General features: G+C 40.1%; 1 protein-coding gene across 1 annotated transcript in view; it reads left to right on the forward strand.

Moving 5' to 3' along the window:
- The window catches only part of SHROOM4 (shroom family member 4), a 262,136-nt gene that overhangs the window by 99,921 nt on the left and 136,110 nt on the right, over nt 1–26,105 (forward strand). Inside the window, exon 2 of the mRNA XM_012106690.5 lies at nt 23,438–23,589. Within this exon, the coding sequence (XP_011962080.1) occupies nt 23,438–23,589 (152 nt within the window). The remainder of the gene's footprint in view (nt 1–23,437; nt 23,590–26,105) is intronic.

The raw sequence follows: 26,105 nt of genomic DNA on the forward strand, positions 1-26,105 counted from the left end.
GTGAAAAGTAAAAGTGAAGTCGCTCAGTTGTGTCCGACCCTCAGCAACCCCATGGACTGCAGCCCACCAGGCTCCTCCATCCATGGAATTTTCCAGGCAAGATTACTGGAGTGGGGTGCCATTGCCTTCTCCAATATAGGAATAAATAAAATAATGCAAAATGATAAATTCTGTGAAGAAAATAAAACAAGTAATGTGATGGAGGGGGCTTCCCAGGTGGCTCTAGTGGTAAAGAACATGCCTGCTAATGCAGGAGACTTAAGAGACCCGGTTTTGATCCCCGGGTTGGGAAGATCCCCTAGAGGAGGGCATGGCAACCCACTCCAGTATTCTTGCCTGGAGAATCCCATGGACAGAGGAGCCTGATAAGCTTCAGTCCATTGGGTCGCAAAGAGTCAGACATGACTGAAGTGATTTAGCACGCACACATACAGTGTGATGGAAAATGATGGCAGTTGGGGTGGAGGAAACAGAAGGAATCTACTTGATATTTGTGGTCAGGGAAAGCCTTTCTTAGGCCTTGTGGTATTTGAGCTGATACCTGAATGATGGGATGCTACATAAAGATCTAAACAAGAATGTTCTCAACAGAGAGAACAGCAAGTGCAATGGTCCTGAGGTGAGGAGGCTTGACCTCTCTGAAGAACAGAATGTTTGGTATGATTGCACTATATTTAGGAAATAAGGCCAAAAAGGCAGTCATAGCCAGATTGTGTAGGGCTTTTTACACTGTAAGAATATATATTTTAAAATTTACACTGTATTTACACTATAAGAATCATTCCTTGGTCTCTCTGTCTGATTCAATTAGTAAACATAAGTGCCAGATGTTAATGATAGGGGTACTTGATATTTACCCATAAGAAATCCAGGAAAGGCATGGGGGTAGGGGATTTAAAACAGAGAACAAAGCCTAAATGCTCAGGAAAGAGAGAGGTGTGGATGGAAGAGTGTATGTACACAGGGAAAATGATTGCAGAGGGATGGAGAAAGTTTGGAGGGAGGAAGAAAAGCTCCAGAGTAACCTTGACTATGAGGAATATCCCTCAGTGCCTAGGTTTGTGAAATCTGTGGTCTGAAGAAGTCAACCATTATAGGGGAAGGGGTAGGGATCTGCCCTTGTGTGTAAGATTAAAGAAGTGAGGGAGTGAGTAGGGACAGGAAGTAAAAGTCTGTTTCTTTCTTTTCATTGAGCCTTAACCTGAAAAGCAAGTCTGCTAACTAGGAGAAAGGCTTCACACTGCTTTACCCTTATTGATTCCTCAGACCTTGAACTCAAATGCCCATCATTTCCTCCTTATTTTCTTTCCCAAGAAATTCTGGTATTGCAAAGGAAAATGTGCTCTGATATGAGTCCCTACCCAACACTAGGGGCTTTCCTGGTGGCTCAGTTGGTAAAGAATTTGCCTGCAATGCAGGAGACCTCGGTTCAATCTGGGGTCTGGGTTGGGAAGATCCCCTGGAGAAGGGAATGACAACCCACTCCAGTACTCTTGCCTGGAGGATCCCATGGACAGAGAAGCCTGGCAGGCTACAGTCCATGGAGTCACAAAGAGTCAGACATGACTGAGCGACACACACCCGACACTAACACAAACAATTGAGTACATTTCCTCTCCCTTTTGATGTTTTCATTTGTGGAAACTCAGTTTTGTTTTCTGTTATTTGATGCATTTTGGTGAGCCAGAGAGTGATGGTATGTCACTTCTCAGTCACCACACAAATAGGACAGTAGCTTGGAACTAAATAGTATAATGGCTTGCTTCTTACCAGCTTTATAGCACTATGTGAATGCAGCAGCAAGTGTGCCAGTTTAATTTAAAATGGGATCTATCCTAGGGTCAGTAAAGAATAGTATTGTTGTTAACCTTTGCAACGTCCACCTTGGTAGGTTATTTCCATGGGAGTTGTTTGCTTTGTTAGCACTTATGTACAAGGATGCGAGGAAATTAAATGCCTGTTTCCCTCACTCTTTATCTGATACTGTTCTGAGAGCTAAGTGAAGACCCAAGATTCAGATCATTGCTGCAGGACGGGACCTGGGCAGAGGCAGTGTCCTGGGAGCAGAGTGCAGAGGCCCAGCTGTGGACAATAGAAAGTAAGCCCCCCAACCCCTTGGTCCACATCTGGTGGAGGGCATGTGGGTTCCTAGGAAGCTGGACGAGTGGGTTCCAGGCAGTAGAGCAGGCCTAGTGGTTTTCAGAGGCAGCCTTTTGTCCCTTCCCTGAAGGGTGTTAGTCCTTTGGTCTTTTTCCAGTCAGAAATGACTAATGTTGGGTATGTGGACTCTTTAGAAACTGTCTTTAGCTTTTTTCATAATGGGTTATAAATAAAAGGCTTCAGGGAACCATAAATGAGTTATTGAATGAACCTGGCTTTGTTATGGTTCAGATTCCGGATAGTTAATCATGTCCTCCTCTTGGGTTGGAAGGCTGTATCTAACCCATTTGCATTTAGCTAGAAAGTTAAAAAGACACTGTTGACCAAGTTGAAGAATAGTTTTTAAATAAAAAGTAGCTTGGTACTAGAGAAAGATTATATTAATCCAAGTAAAATTATTTCCATTTCTGTGTAGTAATCTGGTAATGAAAATAACACTCATATTAATTTTTATTTTTTTTCTTTTTTTTCTTTTTAGTTTTTTTTTAAAATTTATTTGAGCAGTTCTTATAAGCATTTATGCACAGTTCATAAATGCCAATAAGTTAATGTGTCCTACTTACAGTGTTTTTGTTTTTATCTTCAGTTCAGTTCAGTCGCTCAGTTGTGTCCGACTCTTTGCGACCCCGTGAATCGCAGCACGCCAGGCCTCCCTGTCCATCACCATCTCCCGGAGTTCACTCAGACTCACGGCCATTGAGTCAGTGATGCCGTCCAGCCATCTCATCCTTTGTCGTCCCCTTCTCCTCCTGCTCCCAATCCCTCCCAGCATCAGAGTCTTTTCCAATGAGTCAACTCTTCGCATGAGGTGGCCAAAGTACTGGAGTTTCAGCCTTAGCATCATTCCTTCCAAAGAAATCCCAGGGTTGATCTCCTTCAGAATGGACTGGTTGGATCTCCTTGCAGTCCAAGGGACTCTCAAGAGTCTTCACCAACACCACAGTTCAAAAGCATCAATTCTCTGGCACTCAGCCTTCTTCACAGTCCAACTCTCACATCCATACATGACCACAGGAAAAACCATAGCCTTGACTAGACGGACCTTGGTTGGTAAAGTAATGTCTCTGCTTTTGAATATGCTATCTAGGTTGGTCATAACTTTTCTTCCAAGGAGTAAGTGTCTGTTGATTTCATGGCTACAGTCACCATCTGCAGTGATTTTGGAGACCCCAAAATAACATCTGACACTGTTTCTACTGTTTACCCATCTATTTCCCATGAAGTGACGGGACCGGATGCCATGATCTTCGTTTTCTGAATGTTGAGCTTTATGCCAACTTTTTCACTCTCCTCTTTCACTTTCATCAAGAGGCTTTTTAGTTCCTCTTCACTTTCTGCCATAAGGGTGGTGTCATCTGCATATCTGAGGTTACTGATATTTCTCCCAGCAGTCTTCATTCCAGCTTGTGTTTCTTCCAGTCCAGTGTTTCTCATGATGTACTCTGCATATAAGTTAAATAAGCAGGGTGACAGTACACAGCCCTGATGTACTCCTTTCCCTATTTGGTCCCAGTCTGTTGTTCCATGTCCAGTTCTACCTGTTGCTTCCTGCCCTGCATGCAGATTTCTCAAGAGGCAGGTCAGGTAGTCTGGTATTCCCATCTCTTTCAGAATTTTCCACACTTTATTGTGATCCACACAGTCAAAGGCTTTGGCATAGTCGATAAAGCAGAAATAGATGTTTTCTGGAACTCTCTTGCTTTTTTGATGATCCAGCAGATGTTGGCAATTTGATCTCTGGTTCCTCTGCCTTTTCTAAAACAAGCTTGAACATCAGGAAGTTCACTGTTCATGTATTGCTGAAGCCTGGCTTGGAGAATTTTGAGCATTGCTTTACTAGCATGTGAGATGAGTGCAATTGTGTGGTAGTTTGACCATTCTTTTTTATCTTATGTGGTACATAAAAGACTATTGGTCTTTTCAGTCCCCTAGGCTCAGCCACTAGTTTTGCACTCCATGCTCTCTTAATGGTAGGGGAAGGCATCAAGGACTTTAAGTTTTTAGACCATTAAAACCCTGTACAAGGGAACTTATATCATGGTTGTTCTAGTGAACTCTTTTGCTGGCAACTGCTTCTAGAAATCAGGAACAAAGTCTTTAACCTGCTGCCATATTCATTTGTTGAGCTTTTGATCTTTTTCCACCTCAGTCCTCCCTGAACTCTACCACGTCAGCTTTGCAAGGTTCTTTGCTCACTTATACCACTGAAATTCATAGCTTATTAGACAGCTAAGAAGCATAGGTAATACAGTAGGAGGTGGTAATGTTATCTGAAGAAGAGATCCTTGCCAGTGTGAAAATGGCCTGACCTAATGTTCTGCTTCTCAGAGTGGGTAGCAGGAATACTAGGGACCATGACAAAGAGACATACCTGAGATAGACAGGAGAAACAAAGGTGGATGGCTCCAAGATTAGAGAAGGGATTGATTCTGATTTGATGATATATCAACATAGAAATTGGTTGGTGATTTAAACTTTTCATCTTTACTAGTTGACAGGTAAAGAAAACAAAGTGCTTGTCTTCATCTTTATTTCCTACTGAAATCATCTACTTTATTGGAATGGGGTGGGTGGGTGGGGGGGAGGTGGAGCAGATGAATACTATCTCAAAGCCCAGAGGAACAATGGGCAAATTCATAAATTTTAGCCCTATCATAAAGGCTTACTCTTTAAGTGAAATACTTTTGCCTTGGTTAAAGCTATGAGTATTTGAATATAGTGCCCAGTCCTTGGGCCCTACCTCAAAAAGTACAATCTGTATAGTGTAGAGTTCTTAAAAGTATCTCTTAAAGAATAAGTGTTATGTGTGTGTGTGTCTGTGTGTGTGTGTGTGCGTTATAACTCATTTGAGGTTGGCAAATTTTGGGGGCAGGATACAAAAAGCAATGATCATAAAAATACAGTATTATATTGGAGTTCTTCAAAATAAAAAATATGTTCATTTTAGATGTCACTATATATATAAATTCACATATCTCAGTGAATTTTAGATGTATATATATTTCCCATGTAATCAGTTCCCAGATTAACATGTAAAACATTTCCAGCACCTCTGAAAGTTATGCTCATGTGCTTTCACAGTCAGTACACCCTCTCAGAGGTAACTACTAATCTTTTTATCACCATAGATTAGTTTTGTCTGTTCTTGTTCTTTAAATAAAATAGAATCATACAGTGTTTGTTTTAATCTGGTCTGTTTTGCTCACTGTAATGTTTTTGATAGGCATCCGCTTCATTGCATGTATCAGTAGTTTGCTCTTTTTTTGTTGTTGCTAGGCAGTATGCTAATCTGTGTATAGGTCTTGATGGGTCATTCTTGCATGCGTGCGTGCTAAGTCGCTCAGTTGTATCCAACTCTTTGCAACCCCATGGACTGTAGCCTGCCAGGCTCCTCTGTTCATGGAATTCTCCAGGCAAGAATACTGGAGTGGGTTGCCATTTCCTCCTCCAAGAGAACTTCCTGACCCAGGGATCAAACTGAGTCTCTCATGTCTCCTGCATTGGCACCAACTGGGAAGCCCCAGGGTCATTCTTAGTTTTGTCTATTGTAAATAAATCCACTATGAACAATCAAGTCTTTTTTTTTTTTTTTTTGTGGACACATACACTGCTTTCTCTTAGGTATACTTGGATGTACAATTTCTTGGTCCTAGATTAGATACACAGATTTCCAAAGTGGTTGTACAATTTTACACTCCAACCAGCAATATTGCTGTACATATATTTTTAGTGAAGTTCCTGTTCAAGTATTTAGCCAGTTGTCAATTGGTTGTCTATTTCTTATTGATTTTCTGAATATAAATCCTTTGTCAGATATATGCATTATGAATATGTTTCCAGTCTGTGGCTTCTCTCTTCACATTTTTAGTGACATTTTAAGGAACATATTTTTATTTTGATGAACTCCAATATAACACTGTATCTTTTATGATTATTGCTTTTTGTATCCTGCCTAAAAAATTTTGCCCTCCTCAGGGTCATAAAGATATTCTGTGTTTTCCTTTAAAAGCTTTATAGTTTTAGCCCTCTCATTGAAGTCTGGCCAAATTATTTTTAGTACAAATTTACATCAGTGAAAATGTTTTGAGCACATGTCTCCAATGTACATAATTTTATTTAGGATTATACAATCTACCACCACAAATATTAAATACTGATAAGGCTTATTTTTTAATTAGATAAGCATAAATGTAATCAGAACTTCCATTATCACCCTTTCCAGTAGATCATTTGTGTATAGCCTGGGACATATAAATCCATCCTACAGACTACTGTCCTAAACCACCAAAAGCTAAATAACATTTTTGACAAACACTGATAACATTCAGTTCAGTCAGTTCAGTCGCTCAGTCATGTCCGACTCTTTGCGACCCCATGAATTACAGCACACCAGGCCTCCCTCTCCATCACCAACTCCCAGAGTTCACTCAGACTCGCGTCCATCGAGTCAGTGATGTCATCCAGCCATCTCACTTCGGTCATCCCTTTCTTCTCCTGCCCCCAATCCCTCCGAGCATCAGAGTCTTTTCCAATGAGTCAACTCTTTGCATGAGATGGCCAAAGTACTGGAGCTTCAGCTTTAGCATCATTCCTTCCAAAGAAATCCCAGGGTTGATCTCCTTCAGAATGGACTGGTTGGATCTCCTTGCAGTCCAAGGGACTCTCAAGAGTCTTCTCCAACACCACAGTTCAAAAGCATCAATTCTTCGGTGCTCAGCCTTCTTCACAGTCCAACTCTCATATCCATACATGACCATAGGAAAAACCATAGCCTTGACTAGACGGACCTTGGTTGGCAAAGTAACGTCTCTGCTTTTGAATATGCTATCTAGGTTGGTCATAACTTTTCTTCCAAGGAGTAAGCGTCTTTTAATTTCATGGTTGTAGTCACCATCTGCAGTGACTTTGGAGCCCCCCAGAAATAAAGTCTGACACTTGTTTCCACTGTTTCTCCATCTATTTCCCATGGAGTGATGGGACTGGATGCCATGATCTTCGTTTTCTGAATGTTGAGCTTTAAGCCAACTTTTTCACTCTCCTCTTTCACTTTCATCAAGAGGCTTTTTAGCTCCTCTTCACTTTCTGCCATAAGGGTGGTGTCATCTGCATATCTGAGGTTATTGATATTTCTCCTGGCAATCTTGATTCCAGCTTGTGTTTCTTCCAGTCCTGCATTTCTCATGATGTACTCTGCATATAAGTTAAATAAGCAGGTGATGATATACAGCCTTGACGTACTCCTTTTCCTATTTGGAACCAGTCTGTTGTTCCATGTCCAGTTCTAACTGTTGCTTCCTGACCTGCATACAGGTTTCTCAAGAGGCAGGTCAGGTGATCTGGTATTCTCATCTCTTTCAGAATTTTCCATAATTTATTGTGATCCACACAGTCAAAGGCTTTGGCATAGTCGATAAAGCAGAAATAGATGTTTTTCTGGAACTCTCTTGCTTTTTTGATGATCCAGCAGATGTTGGCAATTTGATCTCTGGTTCCTCTGCCTTTTCTAAAACCAGCCTGAACATCAGGAAGTTCACTGTTCACGTATTGCTGAAACCTAGCTTGGAGAATTTTGAGCATTACTTTACTAGCGTGTGAGATGAGTGCAATTGTGTGGTAGTTTGAGCATTGTTTGGCATTGCCTTTGTTTGGGATTGGAATGAAAACTGACCTTTTCCAGTCCTGTGGCCACTGCTGAGTTTTCCAAATTTGCTGGCATGCTGAGTACAACACTTTCACAGCATCATCCTTCAGGATTTGAAATAGCTCAACTGGAATTCCATCACCTCCACTAGCTTAAATGTCAGCAAAAGATTTCATTGTCAACAAATGGCTAGAGTTGACAAAGTGTGAACAGGATCCCAATGAGCATATTTGCTGATAATGTAAGAAACTCTGAGTTTGCTCTTGCACAGTGATTTTTTTCTTCCTTACTTGACTTACGGAGACAGCAGGACTGATGGACTCAGTAGGAGGAGCAAAGACCAACTTGCTTTTGTTTGCTGATGTAGGCTACAGTGTGCTTAACTCCCTACCCCTTTCCTCATCATCAGGTTCTTAGAGCTGAGCTTGGCTCTGGAGTGAGTTTTTTGCAAAGATGTTTAGAATTTGACTTGGGATAATCCCTGGGGAAATTTAATGATTTGGAGCATTAAGGGCTTTCCTTATGAGGATTAGTAAAATAGATGGCAGTTAAGCAGCTTGGGGGAGAAGGCAATGGCACCCCACTCCAGTACTCTTGCCTGGAAAATCCCATGGATGAAGGAGCCTAGGCTACAGTCCATGGGGTTGCTAAGAGTCGGACACGACTGAGTGACTTCACTTTTACTTTTCACTCTCATGCATTGGAGAAGGAAATGGCAACCCACTCCAGTGTTCTTGCCTTGAGAATCCCAGGGACGGGGGAGCCTGGTGGGCTGCCATCTATGGGGTCACACAGAGTCGGACACTACTGAAGCGACTTAGCAGCAGCAGCAGCAGCAGCAAGCAGCTTGGGAGGAACGAGTTGTCTGTAAAGATTGGTCATACTCTAGGGCACAGTTCCCTTGATTCAAGGTCAGGAGAGCCAGTGGTTCTGATCCACAGAACTTTACATTCTGGGGCAGCCCCTTGTAGGATTCTTAGTTGGTAAGGGAAAGAATATCTTCTTTGGTGTCCACCTCCTCAATCTGGTTCCACGTAGGAATTGCTACTTAGAACCATGCCTATTTACATCTTTTTAGTTGATTGATGTTTTTTAATTCTCATTTATTTAAGAGAGGGGCTTTTGTTTTCTGTTTTGCCTTTGGGGAAGCTGGGATAAGGTAGGGAAGATGAAATTAGAAGTGACAGTTTCTTGTTTTTCAAATTTAGACTACTTTGGAGTTTGGGAGGAATTTTGAAGGGAGAGAGTGACAACCTAGAGGGATGGGAGGTGAGAGGGAGGTTCAAGAGGGAGGGGATGTATGTATACCTATGGCTGATTCACATTGATGTATGGCAGAAACTAACATAATATTATAAAATAATTATCCTCCAATTAAAAGTTAAAAAAAAAAAGAAGTTAGGGCAGGTAGTTTGTCTGCAGCCCAGACTGTTGAAAGCCATGGCAAATAGGCTGCAGAGGTTTCAAACCCTGCATCTCCCCTGTCCAGGTCACTCTGATTGATTCCTCCTAGCATGAGCAGATTCTAGGGGACACCAATGGGGTAAGAGAGGGAAGATCAGAAACAGCCCCAACTTGTGGTCTGCTGAAGTCAAACTTAGTTTCAGAATAAGCACAGACTTTATCTATTATTTGATGATCCATTCCTCATAGTTAAACTTCTCAAAGCCAGATTATCTCCATCTCTATGTTTTCTCTCTATTGATTACACAGAAAAGGCCAAATTGCTGAATTGGTGTCTGGAGTGTTACTCAAAACTTGAGAATCTTTCCAAAAGTTATAAAAAGACATTCGGATAATATACTTTTTTATTTTTTTTTCGATGCATTGGGTCTTAGTTGTGGCATCTTTCAGCAAGGAATGCTGGCTCTTCTTGTGGTGTGTGGCTCAGTAGCTGCAGCTCGTGGGCTTAGTTGTCCTGCAGCATGTGGAATCTTAGTTCCTTGATCAGGAATCGAACCCCATGTCCCCTGCACTGGAAGGCAGATTTTTAACCGCTAGAGTACCAGGGAAGTCCCAGAGGATATACTAATTTTTTAAAGCAATCAATATAGTTACTGTTGGGCTTCCCTGGTGGCTCAGGTGGGAAAGTGTCTGCCTGCAGTATGGGAGACCTGGGTTTGATCCCTGGGTCAGGAAGATCTACTGGGGAAGGAAATGGCAACCAACTTTAGTACTCTTGCCTGGAAAATCCCATGGATGGAGGAGCCTGGGAGACTACAGTGCATGGGGTATAAAAGAGTCAGACACAACTGAGTGACTTCACTTTCACTTTCATAGTCACTGTATTCTGAGTGGACCTTTTCCATTTATGTAGTTCAAAAAAGTTAATTCATACAGTTAGCTATGTTGTTTGCCTTCTTAGACAGTAGACAAGCTGGTGGAGGTAGGAGAATGACCAGGTACAGTGGTCCCTAGGTATCCATGAGGGATTGGTTTTAGGACCCCTGTGGATACCAAAATCTATGGAAGCTCAAGAATCTTACAGTTCGCCCTCCCTTTAATATATGATTTTGCATCCATTAGTTCAACCAACCAGATGAACCTTTAAGTTCAGGACTGTGGTGTAATCTGGCTAGAAGCCCTAGAACTGGACAATGAAGTTTCAGTTAATTGCCTAGTTTTTCCAATAAATATTTCATAGCAAGCAGAAGTATTCACAGTCATGCCATTGACTTTTTTAAAAAAAACTTTTTATTTTAAATTGGGCTGTAGGCAATTAACAATGTTTTGATAGTTTCAGGTGAGCAGTGAAGGGACTCATCCATACATATACATGTATCCATTCTACCCCAAACTCCCCTCCCATCCAGGCTGGCATATAACATTGAGTAGAGTTACATGTGCTACAGAGTTGGTTATCCATTTTAAATATAGAAGTGTGTACATGTCCATCCCAAGCTCCTTGACTATCCCTTACCCCTTTTCTTCCCAACTGCGACTGTAAGTTTGCTCCCTAAGTTTGTGTGTCTCTTTCTATTTTGTAAATTCATTTGTATCATTTCTTTTTAGATTCCACATATAAGAGATGTTGTACAATATCTTTCCTTCTCTGTCTGACTTACTTCACTCAGTATGACACTCTTGAGGTCCATCCATGTTGCTGAAAATTGAATTATTTCCTTTTTTACTGGCTGAGTAGTATTCCATTGTATATATGTACCACATCTTCTTTATTCATTCCTCTGTTGATGGACATTTAGGTTCATGTCTATCATGTCTTGGCTATTGTAAACTGTGTTGTAATGAATATTAGGGAGCAAGAATCCTTTTGGATCATGTTTTTCTCCAGATATATGCCCAGGAGTGGAATTGCAAGGTCATATAGTAGCTCTATTTTTAGTGTTTTAAGGAACCTCCATACTGTTCTCCATAGTGGCTGTACCAATTTACATTCCCACCAACAATGTAGGAGGGTTCCCTTCTCTCCACAGCCTCTCCAGCATTTATTATTTGTGGTGTGAGGTGATTTCTCATTGTAGTTTTGATTTGCATTTCTCTAATAATTAGCTATGTTAAACATCTTTTCGTGCGCCTCTTGGCCATCTGTATGTCTTCTTTGGAGAAATGCCTATTCAGGTCTTCTGCCCATTTTTTGATTGGATTGTTTGCTTTGATGCTGTTAATCATCATGAGCTGTTTGTAAATTTTGGAGACTAATCCTTCTCAGTCATATCATTTGCAAATATTTTCTCCTAATCTGTGGGCTGTCTTTTTGCTTTGTTTATTGTTTTCTTTGTTGTGTAAAAGCTCTTGAGTTTAAGTGGATCCCATTTGTTTATTTTTTTAAATTTCCATTATTCTGGGAGACAGATCGAAAAAGACATTGCCATGATTTATGTCAAAGTTCTACTGTGTTTTCCTCTAGGAGTTTTATAGTGTCCAGTCTCACATTTAGGTCTTTAACCCATTTTGAGCTTATTTTTGTGTATAGTGTTAAATAATGATCTAATTTCATTTTTTTTACAAGTAGCTGCCCAGTTTTCCTAGCACCATTCATTGAAGAGACAGTCTTTGCAAAATTGTGTGTCTTCCCTCCTTTGTCATAGATTGACCATAGGTGCATGGGTTTATTTCTGAGTTTTCTGTCCTATTCTATTGATCTATTTTTGTGCCAGTACCATACTGTTTTGATGACTGTAGCTTTGTAGTATAGTCTGAAGTCAGGGAGCCTAATTCTTCCAGCTCTGTTTTTCTTTTTCAAGATTGCTTTGGCTATTTGAGGTCTTTTGTGTCTCTGTACAAATTTTAAGATTTTTTTTGTTTTAGTTCTGTGAAAAATGCCATTGGTAATTTGATAGAGATTGCTTTGAATCTGTAGATTGTCTTGTGCAGTATAAGCATTTTGACAATATTGATTCTTTCGGTACATGAACATGGTATATCTTTCCATCTATTTGTGTCATCTTCAATTTCTTTCATCAGCATCTTATAGTTTTCAGAGTACACATATTTTGTCACCTTATTAGGTGGGTCTGTGCATGCTAAGTTACTTCAATTGTGTCTGATTCTTTGCAACTCCATAGACTGTAACCCTCCAGGCTTCTCTGTCCATGGGATTCTCCAGGCAAGAATACTAGAATGGGTTTCCATGCCCTCCTCCAGGGGATTTTCTTGACTTAGGAATCAAACCCGTGTCTCTTACATCTGCTGCATTGGCAGCTGGTTTCTTTACCACTTGTGCCACATGGGAAGACTAAGCTTTCACTTTTGGGCTTCCTGGTGGCTCAGATGGTAAAGAATCTGCCTGCAATGTAGGAGACCTGGGTTCAGTCCATGGGTTGAAAAGATACCCTAGAAGAGGGCATGGCAACCCACTCCAGTATTCTTGCCTGGAGAATTCCATGGACAGACAAGCCTGGTGGCTTATAGTCCATGGGGTCACAAAAGGTTGGACATGGCTGAGTGACTAACAGTTTCACTTTAGGTAGGTTTATTCCTGGTATTTTATTCTTTTTGATGTGATGGTAAGTGAAATTTTCTTAAATTTCTCTTTCTGATCTTTCATTGTTAATGTGTAGAAAAACAACAGATTTCTGTGTATTAATTTTATAACCTGCAACTTTACCAAATTCATGATGAGTTATAGTCATTTTCTGGTAGCATGTTTAGAATCTTCTATGTATCGTATCATGTCATCTGCAAACAGTGACAGTTTAACTTCTTTTCCAATTTGGATTCCCTTTATTTTTTTTTTCTTCTCTGATTGCTTTAGCTAGGACTACCAAAACTATGTTGAATAAAAGTGGGAAGAGTGGACATCTTTCTCTTGTTTCTGATCTTAAAGGTAATGCTTTCCACTTTTCATCATTGAGTGTGATGTTAGCTGTAGGTTTGTTGTATATGGCCTTTATTATGTTGAAGTGTGTTCCCTCTATGCCCACATTGTGGAGAGTATTTTTTTAATTACAAAAGGGTGCTGAATTTTGTCAGAAGCTTTTTCTGTTTGTATTGAAATGACCATATAGTTTTTATTTTTCTTTTCTTTTTTTTTTTTAGTTTTTTATTTTTTAAATTTTAAAATCTTTAATTCTTACATGCATTCCCAAACATGAACCCCCCTCCCACCTCCCTCCCCATAACATCTTTCTGGGTCATCCCCATGCACCAGCCCCAAGCATGCTGCATCCTGCGTCAGACATAGACTGGCGATTCAATTCACATGATAGTATACATGTTAGAATGTCATTCTCCCAAATCATCCCACCCTCTCCCTCTCCCTCTGAGTCCAAAAGTCCGTTATACACATCTGTGTCTCTTTCCCTGTCTTGCATACAGGGTCGTCACTGCCATCTTCCTAAATTCCATATATATGTGTTAGTATACTGTATTGGTGTTTTTCTTTCTGGCTTACTTCACTCTGTATAATTGGCTCCAGTTTCATCCATCTCATCAGAACTGATTCAAATGAATTATTTTTAACGGCTGAGTAATACTCCATTGTGTATATGTACCACAGCTTTCTTATCCATTCATCTGCTGATGGACATCTAGGTTGTTTCCATGTCCTGGCTATTATAAATAGTGCTGCGATGAACATTGGGGTACATCTGTCTCTTTCAATTCTGGTTTCCTCGGTGTGTATGCCCAGAAGTGGGATTGCTGGGTCATAAGGTAGTTCTATTTGCAATTTTTTAAGGAATCTCCACACTGTTCTCCATAGTGGCTGTACTAGTTTGCATTCCCACCAACAGTAATATACCATGTTCATGGATTGGAAGAATCAATATAGTGAAAATGAGTATACTACCCAAAGCAATTTACAAATTCAATGCAATCCCTATCAAGCTACCAGCCACATTTTTCACAGAACTAGAACAAATAATTTCAAGATTTGTATGGAAGTACAAAAAACCTCGAATAGCCAAAGCAATCTTGAGAAAGAAGAATGGAACTGGAGGAATCAACTTGCCTGACTTCAGGCTCTACTACAAAGCCACAGTCATCAAGACAGTATGGTACTGGCACAAAGACAGACATATAGATCAATGGAACAAAATAGAAAGCCCAGAGATAAATCCACACACCTATGGACACCTTATCTTTGACAAAGGAGGCAAGAATATACAATGGAGTAAAGACAATCTCTTTAACAAGTGGTGCTGGGAAAACTGGTCAACCACTTGTAAAAGAATGAAACTAGATCACTTTCTAACACCGCACACAAAAATAAACTCAAAATGGATTAAAGATCTAAATGTAAGATCAGAAACTATAAAACTCCTAGAGGAGAACATAGGCAAAACACTCTCAGACATAAATCACAGCAGGATCCTCTATGATCCACCTCCCAGAATGCTGGAAATAAAAGCAAAAATAAACAAATGGGATCTAATTAAAATTAAAAGCTTCTGCACAACAAAGGAAAATATAAGCAAGGTGAAAAGACAGCCTTCTGAATGGGAGAAAATAATAGCAAATGAAGCAACTGACAAACAACTAATCTCAAAAATATACAAGCAACTTCTGCAGCTCAACTCCAGAAAAATAAACGACCCAATCAAAAAATGGGCCAAAGAACTAAATAGACATTTCTCCAAAGAAGACATACGGATGGCTAGTTTTTATTTTTCAATTTGTTGATGTAGTGTATCACATTGATTGATCTGTATCACATTGATTGATCTGATTGTATCACATTGATTGATATTGAAAATTCCTTGTACCACTGGATAAATTCCAGTTGATTATGGTGATTGATATATTTAATGTATTGTTGGATTCAGATTGCTAGTATTTTGTTGAGGATTTTTGTGTCTATGTTCATCAGTGATATTGCCTGTAATTTTATTTTTGTGTGTGGTATCTTTGGTTTTAGTATCAGGGTGAATGAGTTTGAAAGTTTTCCTTCCTCTGCAATTTTTTGGAACATTTTCAGAAGGATAGGTGTTAACTCTTCTCTAAATGTTTCAAAGAATTCACTTGTGAAGTCATCAGGTCCAGGACTTTTCGTTTGTCAGGAGTTTATAATCACAGTTTCAGTTTCAATGCTTGTGATTATTCTGTTCATATTTACGAATTCTTCCTGGTTCATTCTTGGGAGATGGTACCTTTCTAAGAATTTGTCCATTTCTTCCAGGTTGTTGCCATTTTATTGGCATGCACTTTATTTCTGTGAGATCAGTTGTAACTTCTCCTTTTTCATTTCTAATGTTATTGATTTGAGTCCTCTCCCTTATTTTTTATTGATGAGTGTGGCTAAATGTTTGTTAATTTTGTTTATCTTTTCAAAGAACAAGCTTTTAGTTTCTTTGATATTTACAATTATTTTCTTTGTCCTTATTTCATTTATTTCTACTCTGATTTTTATGATTTCTTTCTACTAACTTTAGGTTTTGTTTGTTCATCTTCCTCTAGTTTTTTAGGTGTAGGGTTAGGTTGTTTACTTGAGATTTTTCTTGTTTCCTGAGGTAAGATCGTATTGCTACAAACTTCCCTCTTAGAACTGCTTTTGCTGCGTCCTATAGATTTTGAACTATTGTGCTTTCATTTTCATTTTTCTCTGCTGCTGCTGCTAAGTCACTTCAGTCGTGTCCGACTCTGTGTGACCTCATAGACGGCAGCCCACCAGGCTCCCCCATCCCTGGGATTCTCCAGGGAAGAACACTGGAGTGGGTTGCCATTTCCTTCTCCAATGCATGAAAGTGAAAAGTAAAAGTGAAGTCGCTCAGTTGTGTCTGACTCTTAGCAACCCCATGGACCACAGCCTACCAGGCTCCTCCATCCATGGGATTTTCCGGGCAAGAGTACTAGGTATTGTTTTATTTCCTCTATGATTTCTTCAGTGATCCATTTGTTGTTTAGTAACATATTGTTTAACTGCCACATGTTTGTATTTTTTTTTATAGTTTTATTTCTCGTAGTTTATTTCTAGTCTCATTGCATTGTGATCAGAAAAGATGCTTTATGTGCTTTCAATGTTCTTAAATTTACCAAGGTTCACCCTGTGGCCCAGCATGTGGCCAATCCTGGAGAATGTTCCAGGTACACTTGAGAAGAATGTGTAGTCTGCTGCTTTTGGATGGAATGCTCTATAAATATTAACTCCACCCAGTTTAATGTGTTAGTTAAGGCCTGTGTTTCCTTATTAATTTTCTATCTGTATGATCTGTCCATTGATGAAAGTGGGGTGTTAAAGTTCCCCACTGTTATTGTGTTACTTTCAATTTCTCCGTTTATGGTTGTTCGGTTCAGTTCAGTTCAGTTGCTCAGTCATGTCCAACTCTTTGTGACCCCATGAATTGCAGCACGCCAGGCCTCCCTGTCCATCACCAACTCCCGGAGTTTACTCAGACTCATGGCCATTGAGTCAGTGATGCCATCCAGCCATCTCATCCTCTGTTACCTTATATATTGAGGTGCTCCATGTAGGTACATATATATTTGTAACTGTTCTGTCTTCATCTTGGATTGAATCCTTGATTATTATGTAGTGTCCTCCTTTATCTCTTATAACAGTCTTTGTTTTAAAGTCCATTTTGTCTGATAGAGTATTGCTACTCCAGCTTTTTTTTTATTTCCGTTTGCCTGAAATACCTTCTCCCATCCCCTTACTTTCAGTCTGTAAGTGTCCCCAGATCTCAGGTGGGTATATAGTAGATAGCATATATTCAAGTCTAGTTTTTGTATACACTCAGCCAGTCTATGTTGTTTGGTTGGTGCATTTAATCCACTTAGATTGAAGGCAATTGTTGATACATATAATCATATTGGTGTTGTTATTGTTTAGTCTCTAAGTCGTGTCCGACTCTTTTGCAACCCCATGGACTAAGCCCACCAGGCTCCTCTGCCAATGATCCTATTACTATTTTCTTAATTGTTTTGAATTTATTTCTCTGTTGCTCTTTTCATTTTCTTGTGTTTCCTGCCTAGAGAAGTTGATGTAAAGCAGGTTTGGTGATGCTGTATTCTCTTAACTTTTGCTTGTCTGGAAAACCTTTGATTTCTCCATGAAACCTGAACAAGACTCTTGTTGGGTAGAGTATTCATGGTTGTGGGTACTTCCTTTTCAGAACTATAAATATATCATGCCATTCCCTTCTGGCTTGTAGAGTTTCTGTTGGTAAATCAACTGATAACTTTATGGGAGTTCCCTTGTATGTTATTTCTCATTTCTTCCTGGTTGCTTTTAATATTTTATCTTTCTCTTTAATTTTTGTCAGTTCGATCACTATGTCTTGGTGTATTCTTCCTTGGGTTTATCCTACCTGGGCCTCTCTGACTATTTCCTTTCCCATGTTATGGAAATTTTCAACTATTAGCTCTTCAAATATTTTCTCAAGTCCCTTCTCTCTCTCTTCTCCTTCTGGGACCCCTATAATATGAATGTTGGTGTGTTTAATGTTGTTCCAGACTTCTCTTAGTCTGTCTTCATTTCTTTTCATTATTTTTTCTGTATTCTGTTTTGTGGCAGTAATTTCTACCATTCTGTCTCCCAGGTCACTTACCTGTTTTTCTGCCTCAGTTATTCTATTGATTCCTTCTACTGTATTGTTCATCTCTGTTTGCTTGTTCTGTGGTTCTTCTAGGTTTTTGGTAAACATTTCTTGCATCTTTTCCATTCTTTTTCCAAGTTCCTACATCATCTTCACCATCATTATTCTGAATTCTTTTTCTAGAAGTTTGCCTATTTCCACTTCATCTAATTGTTTTTTTCTGGGGTTTTATCTTGTTCCTTCATCTGTGATATAATCCTCTGCCTTTTCGTTTTGATTAACTTTCTGTAATCGTGGTTTTCTGGAGGCTGCAGGATTGTAGTTGTTCTTGCTTCTTCTGATTGCCCTCTTATAGATGAGAGGCTTGTGCAAGCTTCCTGATGGGGGGAGTGCTCGTAGGAAAAACTGAGTCTTGCTCTGGCAGGCAGGGCTGTGCTCAGTATTACTTTAATCCAGTTGTCTGCTGATGAGTGGGACTGCATGCTCTCCCTGTCAGTGGTTTGACCTGAGGTGACCCAGTCCTAGGGTCTACAGGCTCTATGTTAGGGCTAATGGCGACCCCCAAGAGGGCTCATGTCAAAGGGCACCTCCCAGAACTGCTGTTGGCAGTGCCCCTGTCCCTGCAGCAAACCACCACTGACCCATGCCTCACAGGAGACACTCCAATACCAGCAGGTGTGTCTGGTTCAGTCTATTATGAGGTCACTCTTCCTTACCCGTCAGTCCTGATACACACAAGATTTTGTTTATGCCCTAGAAGAATGGAGCCTCTGTTTCCCCTAGTCTTGTGGAGGTCCTGCAATTGAATCTTGCTGGCCTTCAAAGTCAGATCCCCTGGCAATTTCTACTCCCTTTGCCAGATCCTCAGGTTTGAAACCCTGATATGGGGCTCAGAATCTTCATAATAGTGGTAGAACTTCTTTGGTATTACTGTTCTCCAGTTTGTGGGTTGCCTACCCTACAGATAAAGGATTTTGTTTTATTATTATTATGCCCCTCCTACTGTCTCATTGTGTCTTCTCCTTTGTCTTTGGGCATGGGGTATCTTTTTTGGTTGGTTCCAGCCTCCTTCTGTCACTGGTTGTTAACGGCTAGTTGCAATCTCAGTGTTCTCACAGGAGGAGGTGAGCACATGTCCTTCTATTCCACCATCTTGAACCAATCATCATTGACTTTTAATACTGCTCTTACACTATGGTAATAAGGATTCAGTACCTGCTGGTTATTGTTACTGATGATATTTCTCCTGCTGACACATTTTTTCCACAAGATAAATCTGGTTTAACTTTTCTTTCTTTCACTTTCTCATATTTCCTCGTTTAGTCAAAAGACTTAAGAAAGTATCTGCCATGTGTATGTGCTTAGTCATTCAGTCATGTCCAATACTTTGCAACCCCGTGGACTATAGCCCACCAGGGTCCTCTGTCCATGGAGTTTCCAGGCAAGAATACTAGAGTGGGTTGCCATTTCCTACTCCAGGGGAACTTCCCGATTTAGGGATGGAACCCACATCTCCTGCATTGGCAGGCAGATTCTTTACCACCACCTGGGAAGCCCAAGTATCTGCTAATATCTTTTGTTTAGTATAAAAGCTACTAGAAAGCCAGTAAATACTGTTAAGTTCATTTTCTTTGTCTTTACTCTCAAGAAGCCAATTTGTCACTTTGTTGACAGATATTAGAGCACATCATTCTTCATGGATTCATAAAAAATTTCCAGTTCACCAGCTCATTAGCACAAAATGGGGCTTCAGGAATCTATTTCTCTCAGTGTCCCAGCTGTGCTTTTACAAATGTTCCAACCTTGATGGACTACTCTGAAACAATGGATAAAGACCAAAGGGAAATGAGAGATGGATGTTGATTAGTCAGTTTCATAGGAGTGAAACATGAGTGAAGGCAAAACACAGTAGGATTATCTGTGTCAGCAGAATGATAATGCATGACTTTGCTAACTGTACACAGGTCACTGAATGTCAGAGATCCACAGGTCCTCAGAGGTCATCTAGTCAGACCCCCCACTTTTTAACCAATAAGGGTAGAAGAGGCCAAAGGAGGGGCAGGGGCTTGTCCAAGGTCAACTGGGCTTCCCTAGTGGCTCAGTGGTAGAGAATCCACCTGCCAGTGCAAGAGATGCGGGAGACACAGGTTCAATCCCTGGGTCAGGGAGATGGCTTGGAGGAGGAAACAGCAACCTCACTTCAGAATTCTTGTCTGGGAGATCCTATGGACAGAGGAGCCTAGTGGGCTACAAGTCCATAGAGTCGCAAAGAGTCAGCCACAACTGAGTGAACACACACACACACACACACACACACACACACACACACACACACACACATACACAAGGTCTATCATCCCTTCCCAACTTTCCAAACACCAGCTGGCTTTTGGCCATTTGACTATGCAATCAATTTTCAATTATTTGAGCCACTCACTGCTAGCCCAATGATCACTTAAATATTCCAAAGAGACATATAAGTTAACCATTGTTTACATTGGGCTTTGTAAAGATGTGTGTTTATTACTGACATTCCAATGTGTCTGGGTACAATCTGAGAATTCACCACACTTCAAATGAAAGAGGTAAGAAACCCTGAAGGGCTGATTCAAGAAGAGCTGGAAAGTTGACCAGCCATACTGAATGGATAGCATCAAATGATGCTGTATAGCCTCTCAAGCAGAACATGTTATTCCAAACATGTTTGTTGATTCACACCTCTCCTCCACCCCAACCAGTTATAAGTCGCACTGTAGGAAGGGAAAAACAATATCTTTTATAGAAGAATATACATGTTGTTTTTTCTCCCTTTCTTCTTCTTTCCCTTCTCTTTCCTTTTCATTCCTTTTCCTTGCTAGAAAAAATGAACAGCCACTTTATCTTTTATATAAACAAATATGTGGTTGAGCCATTGACCTGGAGAACTGGCTGTCAGGATGCCAAACAATAAATGGAAAACATGCTGGATCCCATGAATATAGAGGTGGAGGAAGGAAGAGGAAGACCAGTGAGCAATACTTTTTATGAGAATCCAAAAGTCAGGAGGAGTAAGAAGGAATCTGTTGTATAGCTCAGTGAATTCCCTGGGTCTAGGAAAGAGCTAGTTTGGCGTATAGTCCAAGGGCTCTTCAACCAAATGGAGTTTCATCTCCTGATCTGGCCCTGTCTGTACTTTGGGATTGTGCTAAGGGCCCATAATTTTCTGGTTTGTTGTCTGCAAATCCTCACACTTGGGCTAAAATGGAATTATTATTATTCATGTTCTGAAGGTGATGCTGCTGATGACTGAGAAAGGGCATGGAACAGAAAAAGTGGCGTGAACAATTGGCTTGAGGCTACTTTCCAGGAAAGAGTCCCTGCAAGGATTCAGATGGTGGCAGCCAGAGTGGCAGTAGGGAATGAAAAATGCCTGAGCTTTTGATGCAACCATCATTAAGCATTTTGGTTTAAGAGGTACCCCCCTTTCATTCTCTCATCTAGAATAAACAAATCTTGTTGATGTAACAAAGTGCTTAATAAACCCGAGGTGGTACTTAATACATATTGAAGGAAAGACTTGCTATGGTTAATGGTAATATGGATAATTGAGTTATATGAATTTAAAAATAGGTAGAGTAAATTAAGACTAATGTACATCAACAGGAAAAATCTATTAGTATTCATTAGTTAGACTCCTGTTTATGGTTCTTTGTTAGCCTAAGGAAGCCCTTTCCAATAACTAATGCCTGTTGAAAATCCTGCCTGATACTTTCCATGGATGCCAAAGGAATGAGTCATTCACATAGAACTTCTGACATTCAAGTATAGAATTTTGCTTCTTTCTCTTTTTTGGCAGCAGTGACTGTGAAGTAATAATGATGATGACAATGGAAATAAGAGATCCTAATTAATTTGTTGAGAGTTGTTCCCCATTTACCAATATTGGCTTATTTTGTTTTGAGTGGTGGCACAGGTACTAGAACAAAGGTATATATATATATATATATATATATATATAGATAGATAGATAGATAGATAGATAGATAGATAGATAGTCAATGTCACTTGGCTAACCTATGATTTGTCAAACAAAGTTTAATTTTAAAAAAATGTTGGGTTAGCAGCAATAAATTTAATAACAGTCTGTGATTTAAGTCAGAACTTCAGTTTATTTGATGGGATTTTTTAAATCCTGAATTAACATTTCTCTCTGAGCTCAGGAGGTCTCATCTGCCAAACTGCACGTGAGCTGGCCAACCAAAAGCTCATCAATATTCTAACTTACACAGTATGGGGATAGATTGGAGCAATGCTGTGAAAGACTGAAAGAAAGATTGGAACAAGAGTAGAAGTAAATGTAAAAATACCTGCAGCAAAAACCAGTCCTTAGTTGTCCAGTTTAGAACCTGACTTTCCCTAAGAATTATATGGTTTAATCATCTTCAACTTTTTTTTTTTTTTTTTTGCCCCCGAGAGAAACAAACAAATATCTCTTCTTGATTCCATTCGTAGGTTGGACCTTTTTTCACCTGCCCATCTCCATGGACGTATGAACTTTAGATGGTAATCCACCCCTGAATCTGGGAGCTATGTGTGCCTCATTCATTTCTGTATCTTTAGCAGTTAGCATGTTGTCCCTTGCATACAAAAACTTTACCAAAATTTAACCAAAAACTTTAGAATTGATTAAAGGATGGATGAGATGACTCCTATCACCATGGATGGAATTAATGTTCCCACACGTAGAGCTCACCTCTGTGATAGAAAAAAAATGTTATATACAAAAGTAGATGTAAATAAGGATCCTTAGGGGACATTCTGCTTTGCTTTAGCCTACTCCAGTGGCTGTTAGTTCTTCCTTTGGTTTCAATGCCCACCTCCCAGCCTCACTATATTCCTGCCAAGATTGCCCTTGACCATTGGAAATTCTGTAGGCTGTGGTGGAACAGTTAATACCTATATTCCCATTTTTCCCAGTGCCCACTGTGTGACAGACACTAGAAGCACTGTGCTAGGTGCTTGTGGAAGAGGTATTGATAAATGACCTTTGTATATTTTGCGATTCCATTCATAGAAGGTTGATCTGGAAGCCACCTTCAAAGTCTTCAGAGTCAACCCCCTTGCTGCAATAATCAGAGCTCACATTCATTGAGAACTTACTGCCCCCAGACATTTCATATACTAATGGCTCTGTGAGGTAGGGACACTTATTTTCTGTATTTCTCATTTGGGGCCATTGAGACATGGAAATGTTAGGTAACTTCTTTGGGGTCACACAGCTAGGAAATACTAGAGCCAAGACTCATGCTCAAGTTTGTCAGACTTCAGAGCCTACTCAGAGAAAAAAACTTGCCAAAAGTCATTTTGAGCCTAGTTCTTCTGCCCCTAATTTGTTTTCACAGATTGCTATTCTATGCTTACACACTGAGGTTTCTTAAAATATCATTTTGTTATTTAGAAGCACTTGTGTCCCCAAATGGACTGTGGATTCCTTCAGGGCAGATACTGCATTATATCTGTGGTGCCTTCTCCCTTGAGGGCATGCCCAGGCTTTGCTTTCAGTAAATAATGGCTTGTGACCAGCTTCTTAGCTGTCCTTTCGAGCATCTTGGTGTCATCCCCCAGGACTTCTTTTGGCTCAGAGGTTGGGAGGAGCCAGGAAGTAAATTTGGGGAAGGAGTCACCTCACCACCTGCTTTCTGTTTTGTTCTCTACAATACAGATTGAAGATGGCGGCAAGGCAGCCTTGTCCCAGAAGATGAGGACTGGTGATGAGCTGGTGAATATCAATGGCACTCCATTGTACGGCTCCCGCCAAGAGGCTCTCATCCTCATCAAAGGCTCCTTCCGTACCCTCAAGCTGATTGTCAGGAGGTAAGGTACAGGGAGATTGGCTGTAAGGTACAGCAGTCACTGAAACCGCTTGGTTGGTAATAAAGCCTCAATAGAGGTATGTCTATCAATATCAAGGAAAGAGGTGTTTCACATGAACAGAATTTTGCAGGCAACTGAAGCAGAATGGCACAAGAGAAAGGGCCTTTGGTTATCCTAGTACTGTCACATGCTACCCATGTTATCTTGGATAAATTTATTTTACCGCTATAGGACTTAAGAATCCTTATTTGCCTTTGAGAGAACTAAATGACTCATTACACACCAAGGGCCTATCTAACCTACTGTTTTTCCATCTACTCCTTCACACGAGGCTGCCGCTGCTGAAACATATATTTAAAGAGACCCTATTCCCAGCATGGTAGGCCCTCTGGAGGCTGTGGCAAACTCTAAGATAAGAAGTCTGCCCTTGAGGAGTGTGCAGTCTAACATGGTAGAAAAGACACACGTATAACAAATTAATTAGCCATACATTTTTTAAGAAAGCCATAAAGGAGATTCCACAGGGTGAGAGTGATTGTCAAATGAATTCTTGACCGAAATTGCTGTTAAGAGTTCAAGAGAAAGAAAAGGCACTTCAGAAGAGATGATTAGAGTAAGATTTCATTGAGAAGGTGGAATCTTAGCTAAAAGATGGGTAGAATTTGATAAGAAACCATCAGGAGGGGAAAAGCTTTCCAGGTAAGTAGAGTGGCATAAGGAGGAGGAAAGTAAGGACAGTCAGTCATTCTATTGTTGTCAAAGCATCTGCCTATTGGTGAGGTTTCCATTGGTCTCCCTTTCATTTTGCTGCTGTATATTTGTATTGTATTATTGGAGTTCATACTTCTCCCCTTCTGTTAGTTTGTTTCCTTTGTCTTATACATGTCCCCAAGCTTTTCCATTTTAATTATTATGGGGAGGGAGGTGGGAGGGGGGTTCATGTTTGGGAATGCATGTAAGAATTAAAGATTTTAAAATTAAAAAAATAAAAAACTAAAAAAAAAAAAAAGAAAAAAATTTTAAGTGTGTTCCTGCAGTCATACTTCCCCTTCTGGCTTCTGCCCCATCTTCTTTTAATTCATATCCAGTCTCTTAATTCATATCCAGAAGGAGAGTCTATACTCACTGTTTCCTCTTACTTACCATTTAGCTTTCCACCCACTGCAGTGTGAATTTGACCCCCAGAAGTCCACTCAAACTTCTCTCTTTCTCTTTCTCTATATACACACACATGCACACACACACATACATGCATGCATGTATGTATATATATATATGAAACCTCCTAGTTGTCAAAGTCAATGGGTTATTTCCAGTCTTCATTGTATATGACTTACATATGGAATGTGATATTGTTGCTCTGGATTATGCCCTTCTTTGTAAAACTTTTCTTTCTTGCTTTCAAGATATTCTATTGCTTTCCTTTTTCTACCTCTCTGTTCATTTTCTAAATGAGGTTCCTCTACCACCTGCTCTTCCTCTGCCCATCCCTTTTAAATGCCAGTGTTTCCCCTAGTTCTACCCTTTCTATTTTCATTAATATACCATGGAAAAATCTCACCTGATCCCCGAGTTTCAACTAACATATCTATATGTTGATAACCATATCTCTTATGCCCCAGACCCTTGTGGCCAACTTCCTACTGGACATTTATACTTAGATTTCTCAAAAGCATTTCACACAAAACATGCTCAAAACCTAATACATCATCATCTTCTCACAAGCTCCTGATCTCAGTGACTGGGACCACCATACACTTAGTAAACCAAGCCATTTTTTATTTCCTCCATTTTTCTCCTGCTGTATATCCAAATGATCTCAGTTAGTAAGGGTGAAAATATATAGGATCCCACTGATTTATTATATTATTAAAACCTGCTGGTCCTTAAGATTAAGCCATGCCTGCCTGTGTACCTGGTGGCACTAGTGGTAAAAACCTGCTGGCCAGTGCAGGAGACATAAGAGATGCAGGTTCAATCCCTGGGTCGGGATGATCCCTTGGAAGAGAGCATGGCAACCCACTCCAATGTTCTTGCCTGGAATTTCATGGACAGAGGAACCTGATGGGCTACAGTCCATGAGGTCACAAAGAGCGACAAAAGTTGCTAAAGCAACTTAGCATATATGCATGTCCATGTACCTAGGTAAGAAGTGACATGTAAAATAATGTCTTATACAGTAGACACACTGTCACTGGCTGTCTTGGAGAGGTCATGATTTAGGTTTTAAATAAGGCTTCTTAAAGGAGCAGCTTGGTGAATTTGAAAGTTTTTTTTAAATTTATTTTTAATTAGAGTATAATTGCTTTACAATATTGTGTTGGTTTCTGCCATACAACAACATGAATCAGCTATAAGTATACATATATTCCTCCCTCTTGAACCTCCCCCACCCCCACCCCATCCCAGCCCTCTAGTTTGCTACAGAGCATCAGATTTGAGCTGCATGCATCATACAGCAAATTCCTGCTGATTATCTATTTGACTTATGGTAATGTATATCTTTCAGTGCTACT

Source organism: Ovis aries, chromosome X (genome assembly GCF_016772045.2).
Source record: "Ovis aries strain OAR_USU_Benz2616 breed Rambouillet chromosome X, ARS-UI_Ramb_v3.0, whole genome shotgun sequence".
NCBI lineage: Eukaryota > Metazoa > Chordata > Mammalia > Artiodactyla > Bovidae > Ovis > Ovis aries.